This window comes from Heterodontus francisci, chromosome 2 (genome assembly GCF_036365525.1).
Source record: "Heterodontus francisci isolate sHetFra1 chromosome 2, sHetFra1.hap1, whole genome shotgun sequence".
NCBI classification, from domain to species: domain Eukaryota; kingdom Metazoa; phylum Chordata; class Chondrichthyes; order Heterodontiformes; family Heterodontidae; genus Heterodontus; species Heterodontus francisci.
In genome coordinates this window covers 8,437,526-8,457,060 of record NC_090372.1, presented here as the reverse complement: position 1 = coordinate 8,457,060, position 19,535 = coordinate 8,437,526, and the positions used below count along the sequence as shown (strand labels likewise).

General features: G+C 40.9%; 1 protein-coding gene across 1 annotated transcript in view; it reads right to left on the bottom strand.

Annotated features, from left to right (window-relative positions):
• Window positions 1–4,964: 4,964 nt before the first annotated feature.
• The window catches only part of phlpp1 (PH domain and leucine rich repeat protein phosphatase 1), a 187,962-nt gene continuing 173,391 nt past the window's right edge, over window positions 4,965–19,535 (bottom strand). The window contains exons 13-17 of the mRNA XM_068054059.1: window positions 19,003–19,133; window positions 17,961–18,077; window positions 17,001–17,195; window positions 12,676–12,904; window positions 4,965–6,724 (exon numbers count right to left, since the gene is read on the bottom strand). Coding sequence (XP_067910160.1) covers window positions 5,570–6,724; window positions 12,676–12,904; window positions 17,001–17,195; window positions 17,961–18,077; window positions 19,003–19,133 — 1,827 coding nt within the window. The 3' untranslated portion in view covers window positions 4,965–5,569. The remainder of the gene's footprint in view (window positions 6,725–12,675; window positions 12,905–17,000; window positions 17,196–17,960; window positions 18,078–19,002; window positions 19,134–19,535) is intronic.

The window sequence follows — 19,535 nt, the reverse complement described above, 5'->3', positions numbered from 1 at the left end:
CTCAGTGCCTGCGAAAGGCTGAAATAGGCCACTGACAGTAAAACTACCTTGGGTCTATGGAATAGGATTTTGAACACTTCAGCCACTCAGTCTGCTTCAGAGGCTGGTACTTCAGATTTAGGAAGAACAGGAGGAAGCTATTCAGCTTCTCTGACCTGCACCACCATGCTATTAGATCATGGCTGATCTGCACATCAACTCTATCTTCGCACCTTTGCTCTGTACCTCGATACTCTTACCCATTAATGACTACAGATGGATATATATATCCACACATGCAGATATGCATATAAAATACATGTATTCAGACTTGATGCGATGACCAACTTTCCAGATGGCATTAAAACTAGGAGGAACAGTGGAATCGGAATGGTCAGAAATTGCAGAATGAGAAAGACAAAATATATGAGTGAGCAAAATAATGGCAGATGAAATTTAATGCATTACAAGTGCGAAATGCTACAAATATGAAAGAAAAAAGGCAACATATGTACTGCAAAGATGGCACTGAAAGGATGTCTTTAATAGACCTAACATTAAATATGCTCATCCTCCACAAAGCAGGAATGGATGACAAATAGGATATTGAACTACAAAGGCAAGTAGTCAGAAGGGGTAATGATCAAACTTTGCAGAGCTCTGGTCAGACCACAACTTGAATACTGCTTTGAATTCACCAATGAATAAGCACTGGAAGCAATGGAAGAGAAGAGCCAAGAGGATGATCCTTAGAATCAAGGATCTGAATTAGGAGGAAAGACTGGGGAAATATAGGCTTTTCCTCCTCAAATCCCTCCATGACATCACCCCTTCCCCATCTCTGCAACTTCCTGCAGCCTTACAACCTTCTAAGCTCTCTGGCTTCTCAAATTCTGGACTCTTGCATATCCCCAATTTTAATTGCTCCATCATTAGCGGCCATGCCTTCAGCTGCCTAGACCCTAAACTCTGGCATTCCCTTTCTAAACCTCTTTCCTCCTTTAAGACGCTTCTTAAAGTCTATCGCGTTGATCAATATTTTGGTCGTCTGCCCTAATATTTCCTGTGTCAAATTTTGTTGATAGTTGCTCCAGTGAAGTGCTTTAGGACACTTTATTATGGTGAAGGTACTATATAAATGCTAATTGTTGTGTTAAAGGAGGTACCTTAAGAGGTGTTTAAGATTGATAAGGGAAAGGGAAAAGAAAGAATATCAAATTAGATTGAAGGACTACAAGGAGGCACAGGTTCAAACTAGCAACAGGAAATCTTAAGACGGATGTCCAGGAGTTCATCGTACAAACAGTGATTGTGACATGCAGATAAGAGTGGTGGAGGCAAAATCCCTGGAATGATTAAATAAATTTTTAAATTGGTGGTGGGATGGGTGCATGAGGGCTTTAGAATCTCTGAGGATGGAAGAACTAAGATCGGCTGAATGGTCAAACATGTGTATTTGATAACTTTTATTCTTATAGTTTGCCAAAAAGTTTCCACAGCCTCTTGTAACATGTGGATACACATACATGTAATATGTATATACAAACACCCACATGTATATGTTCATATATAGTGCAAAAAGAACACAAGAAGTTGAATAGAAGGAGAATGAGAGAAGGGTGACATGATATAAAAAGAGAAAAGCAAGACAGAGGAGTTAAGAGGGGAAAATGCAAGTCAGTTATATTTCCCCTCACTCCCACAAGGCATGGAATGTATCGGAGGATGTGAAAATTACCTCCTAAAGTCTGCAGAAGTTTTTAAGATCAGCTTTCCTGGGCACTTCCAGCTAAAGGCCTGCTCGGGTCCGTAAAAAAAAACCCGACCCGAGCCCGACAGAACTACATCCGACCCGAGCCCGACCTGGCCAGAGTCCCTTTTTTCCCCGAGCCCGACCATCAGTTAACTTACCTTCTGTTTTTCACTTTGTTGCTGATCCACACAAGCTTAAAATCACTGTAACAAAACCACCTTTCTAGTTAAAAAATTAAATTAACATTGGAGCCACTTACTTGATACAGCGTGTCTGACCCGAACCCTGGACCCAGAAGTGCAAAGCGACCTGACCTGAACCCGACACATATCGTTGGGTCCGGGTCGTGTAGAAGGCCTTTACTTCCAGCCGCTCATTTTTTTTGTTCATGGCTGTTTGTTGTTGGTACAGGCGACTGCAGAGTTTGCCTACATAGAACAGTTGCTGCATTTGAAAAAGAGATTCATTCGCTGAAGAGCTTTGAGTTGTTGTAATAGGAAGGATACTGTACAAATGCAGAATACAAAATCAAGGACAAGTGCAAAACAAATGAGGTGATGTGAGGTGTTCTGAAATACTAGACTGATGAGCATGATGGGCTGAATGGTCCTTTCTTATCCTTGACTTTTTCTTCTGTTCTATCACCTATTTCAGTTGGAGTTTAGCCACCTCTGATGGGACTGAGTGAGACTGGAGGAAAATGATATCCTGACCCAAACTGTTCACTCTTTGATAATATTTTGCCATTTAACTGAATTGTATCTAACATTTCAGGGCATGGTGTTGGCATCTTGGTCTGTATGTTTGATGCAGGCGGTTAAAGAAAAGTTCCTTCTTATTTGTGGTTCTGTCCTGGCCTTGAGAAACATAGGAACAGGAGTAACCATTCAGACCCTCAAGCCTGTTCTGCAATTCAATTAGATTATGGCTGATTGAAGAAATCTAATTTTATTTCAGAAAATCCCATCTTGTTCATGAATAACTTTTCTGAACTCCCATCTATGACTCACAGTATATAGTTCATTCAGTGAACACTCTATTCTTGAGTGGTTCTCACCTTATTAGAATTCCTCGACAGCTTATAGTGTATGAACCAAATGTTTGTGTTTGACATGGACAGTCAGCATTTTGGGGGGGTTTAGGGGCCATGGACAGTTATCAGCTTGGGCCAGCCTTCAGCTTCACCCCTTATCCTCCCCACCTTCATCCACCCATAGTATTGCTGCCAGACTCTTTCCTGCTTTGTGATTTCCGTTGCTACAACCTGTCAACAGGGCATAGGATATCAATGCTTGGGAAGTTGTAAGCTAGAAGAGACCTGGGTGTAGCTGAGAGAGGGAATTGGAGGATACAGATTGGAGATGGGGGGACAAAAATAGGGGAGAAGCAAAATGCAGTGCTTTTTGGGGAGGGGCAGAAGTAGCGCGAAGGGGTGGGGGATGGGGAACATGAGCAAAGTACCAGCTTTACCTGAACTTGGAGGGGTGAGGCAGAGCCGGCCATATGGAAAATGGTGCTCTGGACGAACTTGTATTTTGCCACTTTTCTTTTGAGTTTAATCATGTAGTAGTATTAGTGAAAAACCCACTTTTAAATTCTAAACCCTCTTGTCTGTATTAAAAACAAAGTCGACCTGCCAATAGGTTTGCATTCGCTAGACAAATTCACCTATATCCAACAATAAACAGAGCGACTCACTCTCAACTACCACATATTTAAAGATTTAAGAAACTCCCCTCTCTTGAACAAGGCTCAGTAAAAGTCTATGCATTAAACACAAGGGTTCTTTGGTTTATGTTACAGATTGAATGGTTTTAGAAACTTGCCTGAACTCACCTGGCGCCCACCGCCAGCCTTGGTAACTGCTGGTCTACCTGGCGATCTTTGTGTTGCCCTCAGTGAGACAGTCAGCCCCGCTCTATGGTGCGCACGTGATGGCCGCACTCTGCTCATTCACTTACTTGGCTGATCCATTGTTCCCAATAAGAGTGCTGAATGATTGAAAGCCAAGGGCAGTACAAACAAACTGACAGCCCACTCTGGAGTTTGAAGGCAGGGAGTGTGGGAGGTTCTGCTCAAGCTGATTGCAGAGCGATTCGCTGCTCACATTGCCGCTTGTGATCTGTGTAAAAAATAATTACTCAGTCAACTTGATTTTTTTTTAAAGTATTCATTTCGGGGTTTTCCTGCCACGTCACCTTCCACCCTGCCCTGCCACCGCCCCCCCTGATCACAGTGCCCGGGGGAGGGGCGTGGTGTTGCAAGGTGATGGGAAGAATGCAACATGATTCAAGGGGGACTTTCAATTACTTAAGTTTGTCTCCCTTCTTGAGGTCATAGTGGGTATACTACAGCTTTAGTTATAAACCCGTGTCCCACTGCACTTCATGCAAATACTTTCACCTGTTATAGGTTTATAATTTCGGTCCACTTTTGAGTCATCAGTTTTTTATTTTAAGGTTGAGGCAGCTTCAGTTATGTTGTTGTGGTTGTGTAACGCATAGCAGTGATATATAAATCTTGTAAACTGGTACTGTGTTTTAAATTTGAAACTTTTCCATTTCTTTGCAAACTTTTCACCAGGAAAAATGTTGCATTCATCAAGATGAGTAATGTCATTGCTAGGGTGTTAAGTAGTTTTCCATTTTAGATGTCCTGTCTAAAGAATTAGGCACATCTAGGTTAAGTCTCATTTGGCACAGAACAAAACTCTTTGAAATCTATGTTAACAATGCATCTTAGCAAGGCTGGATAGATCATCTCATACCTAACTCTCAATTTCCCATACCAACCATCAATGTAGTTGAAGACTATCAACATGTGCTGGATTACAAGTAGTTTTGAACTGTGCACCTTTACTCAGTTCCAACTGTTAACTTAGTCTCCCATTTATGCCACGTAACAGACTTTATTATTTTAGAACTCAGACTCTAAAATGTTTAGGGTTTTACCTCATTAAAAATCAACAGGTTTATTTAAATTGTAGATTTATTTTAAACAAGTGTATTAACATATCTGTTCATGAGTCCTTTGTATATAATTTTGTTTTCCTTGAGACATCGGTACAGTGCTGGTGAGCAGCAGGAGAGATGGAAGAGCAGAAATTCAACTGTGAAAACAGGCCAGCTGACAAAGAACAAAAGGTGATCCTTAAAAGCAAAAGCATAGCCAGGTAGTAATCATACCGATATCCAGTCACTCATTACCTTCTTATAGTTGCAATGAGGGGACATTTTTTAAAAAGCCACTTTTTCTTTATTCTTTTCCAGATACAGGACTCTTGACTGTGGAACATTGTGTTTATGCATCACTATACAACATTTAAACTATTTACAAATAATTTGTGAATCAGCTGTTCTCTCAGAGAAGATTAGTAAATCTCAGTGACAATGTCACATTAACGAGTTTGCAACTCCTAGGAGTTAGTCTTTAAAGTCTACAAATTTCTATGACTTTCGCTTTAAAAAGCCATGATTTTAGAAATACCACATTTATAGCGTTAACTAGAATCATTCATAATACTTAGGCTTTTCTGTTTTTAAAACAAATACTCAATAGTTTTAAGAAAAATGACTTCCTGCAATATACTAAATGTGTCCTCATCTTGTACAAATGATATGCTATACGAAAACTGATGTTAATCTGTTACTTATATCTTAATTAGTTAATCAACAACAACAGAACCAACTAGAGATGATTTTAAAAACGGCTGTTCAGTGTGTGTAACTGGCATCGGGGAGGTTTTAGAAAGTGGGGCAAAAATCTCTTGATATCTAAACAGTCTCAATTTAAAAGAGCAAATAAGGCTCAAATTCTCTAAAATTGCTTTCCTCCTGGTCATAGAGGTGTGTCATAGCAGTCTGGGAGCTGGTCCAGTTGATACTGGCGTTGCTGTTGCTCCTGATGTTGCTTCATTATCTCCTTCACTTCTTCCTCCAGTTCCGGGGGGATTATAAATTGATCGTCTGGGTCGGGCTGGGCAGGGGCAGCAAAGTAGCCGCCGCTCTTTTTCATCGGTGCATCAGCTGCCACCTCAATCAAGTTATGGCTCTTCTCCGAAGGTGCAACAGAGCCATTTCCGCGCCTCCGACCAATAGTCCCTGTCGTGGAGTATTCAAACTTGTTTTTGTCATTACCTTGGCAATCATTTTCACCATGAACTTTAAGAAGGAGCATTTTTTCAGAGTTTTCATCTTCATTTGCGCTGATAACTATCCCTTCGTCGCATGCATCAGAAGTTGAATGCACTGACATCTTTTCCTTTACCTGAATGCAGTGAATGTCAACCTCAACTTCCACTCTGCTGCCATTGGAAAAGACGCCTTCAATGGGCTCCTCATCTTCGCTGTCAAGTCCATTGTCTGAAAATGCACTGGAGAAGGTGGCACTGGAAAGCTGTCGCTGGAACGTGTTGGCCAAGCATACTGGGTGCAGCATACAACGCTGCTCACCGTGGAAGATGGGGCCTCCGTCATTCATCGTGACCTGGGGAGGCTCATCGGAGGCCGTCGAACCCACTTCGCTGCTCATCTCGGAGGTGGATATTTCACTGCTAATCTCTGAGGCAACGCCACTACTGGATGACGGCATCCCCAAAGTATCTGCTGGTCTGTCCTTTATAACCACATTTACTGAAGGAGGGAAAATGCCGGGGCTGGGAGGTGGTACACCATTCATGTCACAACAGCAGAAGCAGTCCTCGCTAACATTCAGCTGGACAACTACAGCACTGATGCTGTCATTGCAGCCGTAGCTCTGGGCCAAGCTACAGAGCTTCTTGGCAGCAGCCTGGGCATCAGGCACATTTCTCACAGATTCCACAGCTTCCAAATGGGAGATGCTGTCCCAGAGACCCTTACTTCCCAGAATGAAGAACTCATCTTGAGGTGTGAGGGTAACAGACTGAACATGAGGCCGAGGCACGACGTATGGATGGAGGAATGTGTAGCCCAAAATCCTTGTAGAATCAGTCACCCCATTGATTTTATTGTCCTGTAATAAAAGGTAAAATATTAATTTCAGAGCAGGAATGTAAATGGCAGAGATGTGCAGAAATTATACAGAAATGAACATGAATAAAATACTTTATTGTAGCCAATAAGAAGGCATAAAAGCAAGTTATATCCCAACTGTAATTATCTCCTAAATTTGGATGCAACAGTGAGAATTTGGGAAACTATCAGCAACAATAACTTCTTAATGTCATCATTTGCTCAGAAATTAAGACACAAAAATATCAGACAATTTAAAAGCAGAATTCCTAGATTAAGTTTTTTTTTGTGATTTATTAGGAGTAATTTTAATCCAACTTGCCAGGCAGGAAACCCATGTGATTTGGTGAATGCTGGTTTTACATCCCACCCAATATTAAACTCCACTGACTTCAGAGAATACAACCGGGTGGTATGTAAAACCAGCACTGTAGCGAGGACACTGTTGGAAAAGAAAACAAATCGCATCATCTGTAATGAACTGAAAAAATGCCAGCAACATGCAGTCCTCATCCCTTCAAGCTCACAGAACTGTAGAAAGCATTAAGGGGCCTGAAATGTGGCAAAGCAGTGGGATATGACAACATTGCACCAGAATTCCTGAAACAACTTGGCCCCCATGCTCGTGTCTGGCTGACTCAGTTCTACACAAGAATCATCAGCTCAACCTCACACCCAAAGGTGTGGCGTATGGCAAAATTCATTGCCATTCCAAAACCTGGAAAAGACCTCTCATTGGTGGCTAGCTATCGACCGATTTCACTACTTTGTGTGTGCTTTTGAGCATTTTATCTTGCAACACATATCTCCAGAAGTAAAGATCATCCTTAATGTCGACCAAGCTGGTTTCCATAATGGGCGCAGCACATGTGAGAAAGTTCTGGCACTCACCACCTACATGGAAAGTGGTTTCCAAAAGAACCTGAAGACAGGCAGAGTGCGACTGGACCTCACAGCTGCCTACGATACAGTGTGGCACATTGGCCTTCTCGGTACTGCCTGTGTGGAGTTTGCAAGTTCTCCCTGTGTCTGCGTGGGTTTCCTCCGGGTGCTCCGGTTTCCTCCCACAGCCAAAAGACTTGCAGGTTGATAGGTAAATTGGCCGTTATAAATTGCCCCTAGTATAGGTAGGTGGTAGGGGAGTATGGGAACAGGTGAGGATGTGGTAGGGGAGTATGGGAACAGGTGAGGATGTGGTAGGAATACGGGGATTAGTGTAGGATTAGTATAAATGGGTGGTTAATGGTCGGCACAGACTCGGTGGGCCGAAGGGCCTGTTTCAGTGCTGTATATCTAAATCTAAAAAAAAAATCTAAAATCTAAAGCTGTCCAGAGTGCTTCCAACTTGGGTTGGGACAGTTGTTGAAACACTCCTTCACAACAGACGATTTAGAGTCCACCCTGGAGAAATGCATGGAGAAGACTGGCAAACAGACCACCACAGGGCTCAGTGCTAGCCCCAATGTTGTTCAACATATATACAAATGACCTGCAAACAACCAGGTCTCGCAAGTTCATCTATGCTGATGACATCTGTTGCGTCACCCAAGCTCCATCCTTCTGCACCCTAGACCAGATCCTTAACGAAGACGTTACAAATTTGACGGACTACTGCAGCACACGGGGTCTCAGAGTGAATCCCTCTAAAACCCTATCCAGTGTATTCCACCTCCACAATGCCAGTGCCAAAAAAGAACTGCGTATCTACATAGATGGTCAGAGACTAAAGTATGATCCCAATCCAACATAGTTGGGAGTGACTCTGGATAGGACTTTGTCCTTCCAGGAGCATCTGAACAAAATAGCAGCGAAGATCAAAACCAGAAACAACCTACTAACCAAACTTGCTGGATCTGAGCGGGGCGCTGTTGCCACAACACTCCGGACCTCAGCACGTGCTCTATCATACTCAGCAGCAGAGTACTGTGCACCTGTCTGGCATAGGTCATCACACACACATCTTGTTGATATCTGAATGCAACAATGCACATCAGAACTGGAACCCTCCACTCAACATCCCTCCCCTGGCTTCCTGTCCTCGCAAACATCACTCCCTCATGCATTCACTGGCTGACAAAAATCCACAAGCTGGTTGAAACCATCCGTGCTGCACCTCACTTACCACACCACAATGACATGTTCAATCTACCTACTGCCCGCTTTCCATCTCGGTACCTCATATGGAGCAACCATCCTGAGCAAGACTGGCCCTTGCTAAACAGGTTCAAGACAAGCCAGGGCCCCTGTGCAGCCAACCTCCACAGCTGGGGCCTCTACAAACCCCTTATTGCATTTGTGGAGACACAAACAATGCTGCACATTACTGAGGAGTGTCCCCTCTACAGTCGTGGCAGACTAATCACCTTAAACTCAGCAAATGAGGAGGCTATCGCTTGGCTCTGGGGATTTTCTTTTGCTAAATAAATTGCACCCTAGCTAGTCAGTTTGCCGACAGGCAGGTTTAGGTTAAAACTAATCCAATTATGTTCCTTTGGATGAGGCTGGGGAACAAAATAAATGTCACAGGACTACAGGATTACCTATTGTAGATATAGCTGATAATCCAGCATTCACCTCCGACCATCAATCTCATTACAAGAATATGCCACAAAGAAATGCTTAAACAGGATGTAGAAGTCTCACAAATGGAACCTTTAGGTCGTCTCGTGCAGATTGTTTTAGAAAGTTATCCTGTGGATTACATTCATGAATCCTGTGTGTGCTGACTCGTCAGAGGCCAGAGAACAAAATCAATGTGTTGTCTAATCTATAATTTGTTAATCTAGGAAGACAAATAGATAATCCTATAATACAGGCAAACATCAAAAAAATCATTTTCTGCTTCCCCTGGGACTTTGAGCAACAAATCATGTGTTATAAATGCTTTCCCAAAAGAAAAACAGGTTAAACAGAAGTTGCTCAGAACTTAGACTCAGAATTTGAAACTGTTTCTGATTCTGGTATTAAAAAACAATGCCAGGGAAATCATAACAGATGCATTAAGAAGCCCTTTTACCAGATGAGATGAACTCCATTTGGAGAATTAGAAGAAAAATTTCCTCCCACCCACTTGAACTAGGTATCATGGCACCATTTGTTTCAGCTGAAGGGAGAGAATGCAGAGGTGTTTTTTGTTGTGCCATCTCCTGCTGTCCATCCAGCCAGACAGTCTCAGCTGCAAGGATCCGACATCTGAAAGCAGGTTAAGACAGCTGCTTATCCCTGCTCCATTACTCTTCACAATAGAAACTGGGGCTTCCTAGATCAGCAATTTTGAAGAATTGAATCTCAACATGTACAGCTCATTTCCAGTAAAAGGAGAAATCAACAGCATCTTCTGAAGTTCGGGCAGAAAACAACTGAACTTTTGCAGCACATTCCCTTCATTTATTGTTCCAGCAGCTGCACAGCTTTGATGGCTGCATGGTTTGGCATGTGCACCAATAGGAGAATCTTAGCTCTTCCACCTTTCCCTTGTAGGCATCCTCCTCCTTCCCAGGAGTAGGAGAAATTCACTCACCTTTGAGCAAAATATTCACTTGCCTTTGGGTACTCCGTGGTGAACCACAGGTATTTGGGTCAAGGATCTCTGGGGATGGTCCTACTGCGACAGTTGCTCTGGCAGCACCTACATTTACAAGGGTGCTATATGTTGAGGCATGCTTCCAATGGCTGAGCCCTTGAGTGGAGCAGGGAAGGAAGGGAGCGGTTTCCTTGAAGAGAGGAGAGGAAGGAAAGGAGGAGAAAAGAGTAAGGGCTACCTTGACTTGGTTTTCCTATTTCCTCACAGTTGGACTTGCGTCTGGTTCCACTTGTTGGAATTAACCTTAATTGATGACAGTGTAGGAGCTAAGATGATTATTTCATGTCGTGCAACAATTTGGTAATGGAACTTAGCACAAGTCAGGTACTGAGATACTGTGGCCATTCAGCCAGTGTTGACCGTACCAACCTGGGAACTGTCCCCAAGCAAGCTTTTTGGAACAACATGACTTGACTGGTGCAGTTGACGTGATTGCTTCCTATTCACTTCTAGATCGCGAGGTCTGGGAATGGAAGAGTGCTCTGCCATAATGGAATCTCAAATTCTCTGTGCCAAGTTGAATTGAGCTTGGAGGTGACATGGGGGCCAAGATTCCTTTCCAGTAAATGATTTGATCAATTAAGATCATGGGCTAGATCTGGAACAGGTTTCATGTGGTAGTGGGAGATGCTCCAGCCAGGAAGGATCCCCAACGTTCAATACGAATTCTGAAGCTAGGTGCAGACACTGATTGCGGGGCTAAGATCATTTGGAGTCAATGCGATCAAATTTGGTCTTTTTAAAAAAAATATTAATTCTTGGGATGTGAGCATCACTGGTGAGACCAGCATTTATTGCCCATCCCTAACTGTCCTTGAACTGAGTGGCTTGCTAGGCCATTAGAGTCAACCACATTGCTGTGAGTCTGGAGTCACATGTAGGCCAGACCGGGTAAGGACAGCAGATTTCCTCCCCTGAAGGACATTAGTGAACCATGTGGGTTTTTACAACAATCCAGTAGTTTCATGATTATTATTAATGACTAGAGTCTATGGCTATCATTTTATTACATATTTTTAGTAATCATTTGAAATTAAATTACCCAGCTGTTGTGGTGGGATTTGGACATGTCTCTGGAGCATTAGTCTGGGTTTCTGGATTACTAGACTAGTAACATTACCACTATACTACTGTTCTGGGAAGACCAAGGTTGAAGATTGTGTTGGTTGAACAGCACATAGCTACAAATTAAACTACAGAATAGAGAAACTTGAGAATCTTCCTCTTTGCACATTCAGGTACTAAAAAGGGAGACTTAAAATTCCTAAACAGCAACTGAACTTTCTCTGTGCTGGAAACAACAGATCTAACCAGCAACGGAAGGAAGAGACTGAAGTCTGACAGAGCGCAGACTGTCATACAGCTTAATGAGGGCTGATAAAGAGATTATCCCAGGTGATTTTTACCTGGTGGGATAGTAGTCGTTCCTATTTGAGGTGGAGGGTAAATCAATGAGGAAGAATCGAGATTCAAAAAGTGATAGACCAACGTTTATTTAGAAATCAATTCCAAACATTTTTCCCCTTGCTTTTCAAATACAATTTAACATGCCCAAATTACTCATGAGGGCAATCTTTTGAAACAATTTAATTATATCAAAACATAAAATCAATTCTGTATTCATGCCAATTCCAAATGGGATTAGAGGCAATAGCTCCAATAGGAGAGCTATGAAAAGCACACACTTTTCTTTTGCATCAAGTAATTTTATATGATTCTATATCCACTTTCCCTGGGTCAGTTGAAGTGGGGGATATAATATTCTGTCAATGGTGTCCCTCTCTAGATCACCACTGCTCTAGCAAATATACATAGCCACAGCTGCTCAGCCTTAGAGTAGTGAGAATACTAATTAGTTTGTTGACTAATTTAACATGATTACAAAAGAAATAGAACTTATTTGTTAATTTTAAATATTAACAATCTCACCACCCACACTGCCAATGAGACCCATCACTCCTCATCAGTGGAAAGATGCAAGTTCACTCTTTATTCACTACACAAGAGAATATTGGAACCATTGTTCCTTTTATCACATTCAGGTGCAAAATTAGTTTTAGTAACATCACTGTTTCCATTAATTATTCCCGCGTCTATAAATTGCCCTCTTAAAAGCTGCTGCATTGGGCAGTTCAACAAGACAACCACATAACCTGCTATACATAATGCATACTCTCCCACACTTGTTAAAAAAATTAAAAACCTAGCCACACGAAAGTTAATTACAAGCCTCAAAATGTATTCATATTAAGAATATAATATGGAAGTAATTGAAAACTGCTGAAAGGCTGTAAACAGTTTGCAGTAATTTGGTCATTTGGAAAACTGCCCATGATGTAACTTATATAGTTGAGGACTGGATATTTTACCTCAGTGACAATAGCTTTGTGCTGTTTAACTCTCTCTAATTCTTCATCACAGCGGATAGAGTACAACTTTGAGAGAGGCAACGGTTTGCCATCTCTGCACAGGATGGCTTGGCACTTTCCAACATTGGCTGCAGTCAGTGTGAAGCAACCACTGGGATCCATAGGGTCATGTTTTATGTGACAAAGCACAGCAGAGCCCCCCAGCTTCTGTCCAGCAGTTCCAAGTTTCCTAAAATAAATAAAATCATTTTATAAACAATTGGACTGAATTCTAGAGGTGTTAACTAAAAAAGTTTTCAAAAATTAGTGTGAAAGACCCCATACATCACAAGAATAATAGATGTGTTTTGTTCCACAAGAAATGCAATGTTACCATAAACTGCAGAATAACCATTCACTTAAAGAATTATCTGTGGAGAATGGTAGAGAAATTGTATACCAGTGTATGAAGAATGAACTTCTGCTTTTGCTTTAAATAGCACACTGCAAAAATCTTCCCCTAATTTATACTGACAGGCAAGGAAGAACTAAATTTGTGAATCCTGGATACGATTTACTTGAAATATCTTCGATGGTGATATCTATTGAATTATTAGGTTGCAGAATGTGTAATACTGAGAATTTCATTAAACATACACACATGGGAACACCACCACCTGCAAGTTCCCCTCCAAGTCACACACCATCCTGACTTGGAACTATATCGCCGTTCCTTCACTGTCACTGGGTCAAAATCCTGGAACTCCCTTCCTAACAGCACTGTGGGTGTACTTACGCCATAAGGACTGCAGTGGTTCAAGAAAGTAGCTCACCACCACCTTCTCAAGGGCAATTAGGGATGGGCAATAAATGCTGGCCTGGCCAGCGACGCCCACATCCCATGAATTAATTTTTAAAAAACACACGTGCACTAACACACAAGTAAAACTTTGAACACAATAATTGGGTTTTGAGTAAAAGGAATAGCTACAGTTCTTGTCATTTAAATTATAATATAAGCAAGCAATACAATTTCTCAGTTATGAATCACAACTTATATCTATAACATAAGAACTAGGAGCAGGAGTAGGCAATTCAGCCCCTCGAGCCTGCCCCGCCATTCATGGCTGATCTCATCTCGGCCTCAACTCCACTTTCCTGCCCGTTCTCCATAACCCTTCAACCCATTACTAATTAAAAATCTGTCCATCTCCTCCTTAAATTTACTCAATGTCCCGGCATCCACCGCATTCTGGGGTAGTGAATTCCATAGACTCACGACCCTTTGAGAGAAGTAATTTCGCCTCATCTCTGTTTTAAATCTGTTACCCCTTATCCTAAAACTATGACCTCTCGTTCTAGATTGCCCCACAAGAGGAAACATCCCCCTGATCATCTGATATACCTCAATTAGATCTTCTCTCATTCTTCTAAACTCCAGAGAGTAAAGGCCTAAACTGCTCAATCTCTCTTCATAAGACAAACCCCTCATCCCTGGAATCAAAAATCTTCAATAATGACATTGTGGCTGTAATCCAGCTTTTTGAAAATCATTTTACATTAACAAACAATACAGAACACAGCTCCCAAAAGCTGGTACTGCTGAGGGCATAAATACAAACTTAGAATTAAATAAACCCCTTCTTATCAAGTTCAGAGTACATAATTATACATGCTCCAAAGCGAATTCAAGACTGTAATCTCATCGAGGGATTCAGATTACTATTACAACAAAAATCCTTGAGCTTTGCTCTCGTGGTTTGTGTAATTTGAAACCCTTGATTAGACTACTTCTTTGTAATTACTTCCAGCCAAAAATGACTATCTATATAACCTCTTAATGAAAATCCTCCTGCATCTCTGAACTCTATCTTTAAACTTTCCTCCATTTTGTACAGCTACATTAAATTATGTTTAGGATTGATGACAATGAAGAGTTTCAAATTTAAATACAGAAAGTCAAATATCCCTACATTTGCCAGTTTCTTTATTACAGTATCATACTGGCCTTGAACAGATGCACAGTATTTCCCTTTGAGGACAGATCAGTGTGGGCAGGTGAAATTACTGCTTTGTCCTTGCCCTCTTCAACCTGTGAGTAGATCTCCGTAAGCCTCATGTTTAATTAAATCTTATAATTATTTTATAAAGTTCTCAAAATGCAACACACAGAGGAGTTTTCAAAATAGCGCAGAGTATCTGAAAAATACATGTTTGAATTAGCTGAATTCAGCCAGTGGCAGCAGGGGCATTATAACAGACCTCAGCACCCCTAGGACAGGGGTTGTGGTGGGGGAGGTATCAGCCAGATTGTGAGCCCTACTGCAAAGCATGGTTAAGAATAGGATCATCTGTGATGGGCATCTGCTTTATTTGTTATATTCTAATCATGGTTAAGAATTTTCATTACAGCAGGAAAATACTACTGAAATCTTCAGAGATCAAATAATTGTACATTCAACTCCAGTTTAACCTGTAATTGCCAGTGAATGCCCCATGTGCACTGCATAGCACTCAAAACCTGGGTACAGAATAAAAGGCCAAACTCAAAAGTCAAGTTTGACAAACCTTCCAGTCAGCACACATTTCAGTACAACTTGCACCTAGAAAGTGTTTTGCTAAGGCTGGAGTGAAAGATCCAGAGATTTTATGCTAGAATATTAAAAATAGTTAGGAGTACTGTTAACTAATGAGGAACTTTATTTGTCCAAGTCAGAAAAAGACACTGGGGCAAACTGCCAGGAACACACACTCATTGTCTTTGGTTTCCATGACAGCCAAGCAGCAAGTGTTCAGTGCTACAATTAGAGTACAAATGCTTACTTTATTGAGTGCACAATTAAAAGTTTAAATTTTTCCTCTTTAATTTTAAGCCAAAGAGTGAAGCTAATACTTGAGAGCTGATGAAAGCACTTGTGGGGAGGGTAGGGAGAGGGGTAAAAGAATTCTTGCTGAATACTACTTATAGCAAACTTGTTCTTTATCGAGAACAATGGAAATCTTTCACAGCTAAGGTGGCATTGAAATACAGCACACTGTAATGAGAATACATATTGCCAAACGGTAATACAATTTCCTGAGTCTGCACCTGCAATCGCCCTGAAAGCAGAATCTGGACGTCAGCTGTGTCTGTGTGAAGAAGGACCAAGTGTAGGTTAGATGCCTCTCTACAGTAAAGAGATGGAGAAAATAAGCTCCATTCCCAAGTTGCTCGAATGCATCAGATAGCAGACAGATTTTAGTAACTGCCTGAGAATGATCAGCTGCCCACCAGGTGCAAATTATGAGAAGGTCCAATTGAAAATGATTTGCGTCATAGCTGGACTTTGGATCTTGCCCTTCTTCATATTACTTTGCATGCAAGGATATGAGTCATATACAACAACATGCAGTTTGCTGGTGCAAGCCAAATTCTTGCCTTTCAAGGACTAGGCTATGATAACAATGCAAAGAACAGCATCTTTTTTTAGTTGTTGACTCAGTTCAGTTTTTGAGGTTATTTTCTCCAATGTTAAATGGGTGATCTTTCAGATATTGGCTAGTACCACAATACAATCATCAACCAGGGTGAGATTTCCACTTTCTTTTTTAATTCATTCCTGAGATGTCGGCATCACAGTCAAGGCCAACATTTATTGCCCATCCCTAACTGTCCTTGAGAATGTGGTGATGAGCTGCCTTCTTGAACCATTGCAGTCCTTGTCGTGTAGGTTGACCCATGACACTGTTAGGGAGTTGCAGGATTTTGACCCGGGGCGATGAAGGAATGGCAACATATTTCCAAGTCAGGATGATGTGTGACTTGGGAGAGGAATTTACCCTTCTTCCTTCTGGGGTGCACTTCCCCTCACTCATTGCCTCCTTATCAAGGCCTGTTCGGATGATTACAAGTGAAAATTAATTATATGACTCCAGAGCAGCATATGCAGTGAGGCATTGTACTATTTTTGTCTTGTCATCTTGAGACTAGAAATCAATCATTTAAAATTATTGCATGAGAAACAATGAATGTTAATCTTCCAAACTATTTTCTTTAGAAAGAAACACTTTCTGATTTACCCCAAGTCAAAATAAATTGAAAATCTGGGTTCCTGTTTCACATTTTTTTCTGATTTAGGAAAATAAACACAGTTGATTACAGGCATAGACAAACAGAATATGCGTGAATGCAGCAAGACATCACATCATTGATGTACCCACAGCTGAGCTTAGCCAGCTTAATTGGAAAATCGATACCAGACAAATCAACAAAATTTCTCTATTCGAATGAGTATTAAATTGTAACACTTCAGCTCTCTAGGAACATCACCACATCATATAACAGATTCCCAATGAAATTTACTAACCTCTGCATGACCAGGAAAGTATTAGTCATGTATTCTTCATCACTCTTTGATTTCTGCAGTTCCTCTGCCAAAACGTCGCTCATAGTGCACTGCAGGAGGTAGGGCACTTCTACATTCCGGTCACCATCGAATACTCCATACAGAGCCTCTCTGTTATCACAAAAATTATTCACCGACAAGGCAGCTACACACAACCTGGGTTTGAAATAAATAAAATAAGTTTACCATTACCTTCCACACAATTTTGCTTTAAAAAAATTAATTTTCCTATTTTTCTCACTGGTTTATTAAAATTTACATAGCACAGCTGTACAAAAATAGCTGCACCGTCTCAAAATATTGACTCAGGTTATCTTCAAAAGTTTAAGGAACTGTTTAATTGTAATGTATAAAAACTTGATATAAAGCCTTTGGAAAAGACAGAATACTACTTTACATCGCTTCACAATAAATCCTCCAATTATTTAAGGCAGCCATTTGATTTATACATGAAAACTACATTAAGTTTAACCAAGAGAATGCCTTTTTTTTTGCCAGAATTGCCATGGTCACTAAAATTCTATTCAATGGCTTGAATATTCATTTTCTGAGGTTGCTCTCATTTCTGTCATTCTCTTTTTCAATTCTTCTGTAAACTTGCTTCAGTTGAGGATAAAAAAGCCTTTGAATTTGCAAAGATCCATTAAGACACTAGCTCTTTACTTCTGAAGACACAGGATCTTATATTGATGTAATGTGTCAGTTACTTTCTGCATCCTAGCAACTGCACAAACAAAAGGAAGAATCTTCTGCACAGACCAGATCACAACAGACAAACCTAGCTTCCAGGATTAGTTTCTTCGGTAATTTGCAAAATTCTTTTAACTGACTTTCGCATGAGAACCTCTCAGACCAGATGAAGAACACACTTTACATAGCATCGATTCCTTTTTTCCTGCAATTATCACAACATAAACATACCGGTTTTTCACTCCAGAAGCTTCTGTATATCCATGACTCCACACAGCTGGTGCACCGGAAGCCTCACCGACTGTAAAAGACGTAGAGGACTGATCTATCTTGAAGCAACGGATGTTACTGGGATGAAGAAGATTGGGGGGGGGGGGGGGGGGCAAGGGAAGTGTGGTGTTGAGGGGAGGGAAGAAAACAAATCAATTAGATGACTTTGTATATTTTAAACATTTGAGCAGTAAAACAAAAGCATTTATTTGTTTTTTTAATCTATATGAAAGCTCCATACATCCAGTGGATATATTTTGTGAGCAGGATTCAGAAAGGGATTTCTTAATAAGTACAATGATGACAATGTTAAAACAAAAATTCTGCAGAACTTGGGACTCAAAGATCAAATCACCCAAACTGTTCTACTTTATACCATATGGATTATTGATAGTCTACTGTATGCAACATTTTCTAGGACTTCAGTTTTACCAGAGGTCAGCTCTCTATTTATAGTTTATAAAAGATGCAAAAATAAAGCATTTTCCGCTGACATCAAGCAGTTCAATTAGCCAGTCAGCCTAATTGATCTGCAGATTAGTGTGCAAGGCAAGTGCTCTGAAGTTTCTTTTGTTGCTCTATCACAACTTTGTGCATTTTTTTTGCAAATAAAGGTGAATTTACCACAGATGAATTTTTAAAAATGCAATTTTTTTTCAATCAACTATGACGACATCTCTTACTCCATTTCCACACTGCAATAGATATTCAATGTTTAGAAGGATACTTTTTAAGAATCTGTTAACTGAATGAAGTTCTATTTATAACTTTATAAAGTTAATTAATTCAACTTCAATATTGTGTATGTGCAAGCATTCTTTCAACCAAGCATTCAGTCCTGGAAAAATAGATTCTTTCCTCATGCTCGAGTTAGAATAAGTAATTTAAACACTCAGTAAAACCTAAAGTTCAAAGACAGGATTCGCCACAGGCCACAGAAAGTTGCACAGGAGAACGAGACTGATTGCTGACACAATATTAAATGGGAATGGCGATTGCCTACTTCAGCAGCTCCAGAGTTTTGTGATCCAGGACCAGCCTGGGGTTTCCAGTCAGGTCTAGTTCCTGCAGTTTCAGCGGCAGACTTTCAGGCAATGTGATCTCGTTCAGCTCGTTACAGCTCAGGTCAACACACTGCAAAAAGAAGTACACAGGCAATGAGTTTGGCTGGGATCCAGTTCATCCACCTCCTGCTTCCCATACTTACTGAGTTATGCAAGATTCTGTTAGCTACTGCCTAGGAAAGAATTCAGGTGATTTATGAACTGTAACACTTGCACAAATTGAATGCAGCTAAGCTTCCTTTCCTTCTTTTTCTTCCGATTGTACAGATGGGGCAACAATTTTAATTCAGGATGAATAGACTGGTAAAATGGCATTTATCACAAAAAAGGGGAGAGGAGAGTACAGCACATTTGAGTTAAAGCTTTTAATTGTACATGCCAATCCCCTCAGTGGAACTAGGTTTTGACCCAGATCCCATGTATCATCTTACCATGAACTTGTATAGAAAATTTCCACCACTGCGGCACCTAC